This window comes from Halyomorpha halys, unplaced genomic scaffold (assembly GCF_000696795.3).
Source record: "Halyomorpha halys isolate HHAL.00 unplaced genomic scaffold, Hhal_1.1 Scaffold505.1, whole genome shotgun sequence".
In the NCBI taxonomy this organism is placed as follows: Eukaryota; Metazoa; Arthropoda; class Insecta; order Hemiptera; family Pentatomidae; genus Halyomorpha; species Halyomorpha halys.
This window is the reverse complement of record NW_027114634.1, coordinates 397889-402474: the sequence shown is the minus strand read 5'-3', so window position 1 is coordinate 402474 and position 4586 is coordinate 397889. Positions and strand designations below refer to the sequence as shown.

General features: G+C 31.0%; 1 protein-coding gene across 1 annotated transcript in view; it reads left to right on the top strand.

Annotated features, from left to right (window-relative positions):
* Positions 1 to 270: 270 nt before the first annotated feature.
* The window catches only part of ND-42 (NADH dehydrogenase (ubiquinone) subunit ND-42), a 24113-nt gene continuing 19797 nt past the window's right edge, over positions 271 to 4586 (top strand). The window contains exons 1-2 of the mRNA XM_014425318.3: positions 271 to 890; positions 2240 to 2326. Coding sequence (XP_014280804.1) covers positions 350 to 890; positions 2240 to 2326 — 628 coding nt within the window. The 5' untranslated portion in view covers positions 271 to 349. The remainder of the gene's footprint in view (positions 891 to 2239; positions 2327 to 4586) is intronic.

The window sequence follows — 4586 nt, the reverse complement described above, 5'->3', positions numbered from 1 at the left end:
GGTGGGAGAATAAAAAAATGCTTTTGGAAAAATTAAGCTATATTTACCGATTAATGGTAAAAAAAGGTTTTTTTATTTCCCTAAAAATTTAATTTCGTGGGATTTTTCCAATTTTAACATCAGCGTGTTTAACAATTGAATAGATTACATTATATAATAACTAATTATAACGAAGTTAATAAAATACAATATTTATCAATCTAATTATTTATTATTGTATTATTTCTGGAAATGTGATGGCGGATGCTAGCGCTGTGCAAAAAGTGCTAGGTTTCGGTACTAATTTTTCTATAACCTTTTGATTAAATTTGACATCATATCAGTTCTACTACATCAGTTTATTTCAACGATGTCTCTTAAATTACTTAATTCCAGTATTATCAGATTAGGTAATCAGTATGGATCAGCTCTCAGTGATGGTTTTCTCAAAGCGAAAACAGGAGTCATATTTAAAGTTTATGGTGCATCAATTACTAGCAAAGCATTTAGAGAAGTAAAAAAAAAACCCGCTCCATTTCCTTACAAAGAAAAAACGTATGGACCAATTAGAAGTTTATTTGATAAAACAATTCCCAGGTTGGATGAAAATTCTAAAATTATAGTTGTCGAAGGATCTGTAGCTGTTGGAAAAACTGATTTTGCCAAAGCCCTGGCTGAAGATTTGGACTTCTACCATATTGAAGATGCCACTATGGATATTGTATACAAAAATTCATATGGTGATGATTTCCGTGTGTTTGATCATAAACTGCCTTTATCAATGCAAAGTTATGATGAAAAAAAGTTTTGTCAAGAGCCTAAGCATCTCAATACTGCAGCATATCAGATATGGATGTACCGACTCCGTTATTCTTTATATGTAGATGCTCTAGCTCATTTGTTGAGTACAGGTAATTTATGTTTTGTTAATTGCTCCAGAAGTTCCTATCTTATGTATTTGTCAGAAATTTACTATGTTGAAGTTAATTATTGATCAAATTTTGAAAATTAATTTTCATTGTGTGTGTGTTGACTGTCAATTCAGTGTAAGGAGAAGTTGGTAGGCCACACTTATTTATGGTATGCCATAGAGTATATGATAAGTTTCACTCAGTATTGTTCAGTTCATTGACTGCAACCCCCAACCAACTCTTTTTGGTTTTATCACCGTAGTTTATCTTTGTCTTTAATACTTGACTTTAATCGACTCTAATAGGTATATGTTTAATTAAGCTCCTTCTGCTTTGTGGGAAACCAATGTTGCTTAACCAGACTGTACAATGATACCCGAGTATCTTTAAAAAGTGGCAGAGTTGGCCGATTCCCAAATCTTTGTTCAACAATTAATTTCCGCCACTTAAACAGAGAATTTTTGCCTCTAGAGGAAAATTCAAGAGGGGAATGATTGTTCCCTCTTATTCCCATCACCTTTCCATTTCTCATATTTTTTTAAAACTCCCCTTCTTCAATCTACAAATTCTTAAATCTCAGAAAACTAGATGGAATTCTTCTTAATGGTAGTGTATAATAGACAAAAATTTCCTTGAAGTTTCTAATATTCCAATGACCCCTTCAAATATCTCTAATCTGAATTAAGTACCATGAATGGCACATCACAAGCAAGTCAGTTTTTAAGTGGCCTAATGCGAACAAATATTTAATTGATGGACAGAATGATCTCAAATTTAAATTAATCAAACAACAGAATATTGTAAAAAACCTAATATAATTAGTTGTAAATACTGGGTTACCTTTATAATTCCATGTATAGTCTGATTAAGCAACAGTGGTTTCCACCAACCAGGAGCTGAAGTAAACATTTACCCTCTAATATTTGTGTACCTTTTTTTCAAAGAAATTTTTGGAAATCATATTCTCTTTTATCTCCTGTATTCTCTCATTAAAAATAAAGGAGAGAGGCTCATTAAAAAAATAACCCACAGTAGCTTCTGTTTAATGGATGTACACCCTCTGTAGGGCATAAAACAATTTTAAAGGCGAGAGAGAAGTGTCTAATACTACTAAGTATTATTTATGTCTTGATATCAATATGTATTCTATTGACAGTTAGAAACCTTCTCTTCCCTCTTTACTATTTGTTCTGTGCTGTGAAAAAGCCCCACAATCTGGACTGCAACATAACCATACATTACACAATAGATCTTAATATTTTATTCCATTATACCCATCTTCTAGATTTTAACCATGATAAACTATTTTTGCTTAACATCACTCAAAATAATTTGTAAATTGGTTTCAGGACAAGGAGTTGTTATTGAAAGATCACCGTGGAGTGATGTAGTTTTTCTGGAAGCAATGTATAAGAATGGTTATATTAGTAAAAATGGTATGTTTTTTTGATTGAATTTAATTTCATTATTTTTTGTAACTCATTTGTCTACTGTTATAGTATTGTATAGTAACTTCTTTTATTTCCTCTTCTAAAAATTATTAACCTGACATGTCAATATAAAATTTGTGGCTTAGTTGATAAAGATGTTATTTAGAAAAAATATTCCTGAAATATTATCAATAACTTTTGTCACACTCCACCAAATTTGGTAGGTATTTCCCAAAATTATATTGAATCTATCAGTTTCTTTCACTTCACTTCTCTAAAAAAATCTAGTAACATAAGTCTAAAAGTCTTCTTATCATTCTTCTCCTTAATTATCTTCCAGTTTGACTTATGTTTGTTCACCATATCTTTTGTTTATCGTAAGTTATGTTGCTAGCAATTAATCAAAGAAAAATATAAGTGTGCTAGTTTTGAAGATGATCTGGTAGAAGTTCTTGAAATTAGAATAGAAAAAGTTCTACAAGAACTTCTTGACTGCAGCACAGACCACTTCCTTCAAATTATCTTATGGTCAATTATATTTATACTTATACACTATACTTTTAGCATACTTGCTAGGTTTTCCAGTTATTGATTTTTACTCCAAAATAGTGCTTCCTAGCTAAAACAGTTGTATTAATTAAATTGAAGAACATCAAGTTCTATGTCGAACGAGTATTGAACATTATAAATGTGATAGATCTCACCAACTGATTTTTGGGGGCTCCCCCTTTCATAGGACCCTCACCTGACCGTATTATTTCTACCGACTCGACCTTGGCTTCAAGACGTCTCTCGGACGCATCTCGGATGAGATTAGATTTTAAGGGTGTCTATCGATACGTGCATTGTGATTTTTTTTTTCTGTTCATCGAGCTTCCTTATTTTTTTTGTTTTTTCACCAACTCAAGTAGTTGAAAATTAAATATTTTTTTAGTAAAGCAAATTCTTTTAGTTTTGTATATATTTCAAAATATTTTTTTTTATTTCACAATTCATTCCTTTAATTTTTGTAACATTACAATTCATTTTTAATTTCATTTGTTTATATTTTAATTTTATTAAATTGTATATCATTTGGAAGGAATTTTTTCATCATTTCATTTTTTTCTTAATAACTCTTTTAGAGGGTACGATAAATCAACTTTGGTCATGCTTCCTTCGAGCCCACACCTCTTTCATCCTTTGGGAGTGCTGCTCCTTCTCCTCCTGAGTCCATTTCCTTCCACATTTTGATTTTATCCTTTCCCGAAAACCTGCCTGTTGTATAGTTTTTCGAAATATTCATGATATTTTTTACTTTTCGAAACCAAGTGGTTTTGGATTTGTATTGTCTCAATAGGTCAAAGAGCTGCTTTGTTAGTCTATCCTTATCCATTCTATGAATATGTCCATAAAACTGTAGTCTCCGTTTCTTCTTAACATCTGTCACTTTTTCAATTTTTAAATATAGTTCTTTATTGGGTCTCATTTTAAATTCGAAATCACTGTTGGTTTTAGGCCCAAAAATGTTCCTTAGAATCCTTCATTTCGATTCTACATCTAAGAACTTTTTAGGGCTAATTGATTCATTAAGTTTAAATTTTTTTTTTGGAATTTTTTATTATTTATTCATCGATACTTACAACTTTATGTATGACAATAATAGTACATCATGTAAGATCAGAACAGAGTGATACAGACATGTAGAGAAACTACCCGTGGGTAGCATAATAATTTCAGTTTTGTACAACTTTTCTTTTTGAGCTAGGCTGTTATACCAGACCACAGATCATTTAGTGAGACTAGTTTTTTGGACTCAGAGAACTTCAGAACATGTATTTTCATCGATATTTCAATTTCGAAATTTTCTGAAATTTAAGGTGTTAATTTAATGACCTGGAAATTAAAGTAAATTCAACTGTTTTTTTTTTAATGTTTAAAAATCAAAACATCATCTAAAAACAAAGTGACTAGAACTTTGACACAGCTGTCATAATTACAAATTGTTCCTCATCTTACCGTTACTTACTATGTGATCCCACTTTGTATGGATAGATAGTGCTAGATTTGCATGTCTTAGACATCTCAAGTAATTAACTCAGAAATAAACCTTCAAAAATTACTTGATTTTAATGTTGAGTTACCATTTTGTGTTAAACAAAGAAAAAATCTTACTTTTTGGAATTTTCCCATGAGTTATAGGCTAAAAGTTATAGCTCATCCAGTAAGTTAGAATTTGTAGAGAGAGAGAGAGAGAGAGAGAGAGAGAGAGAGAGAGAGGGAGAGG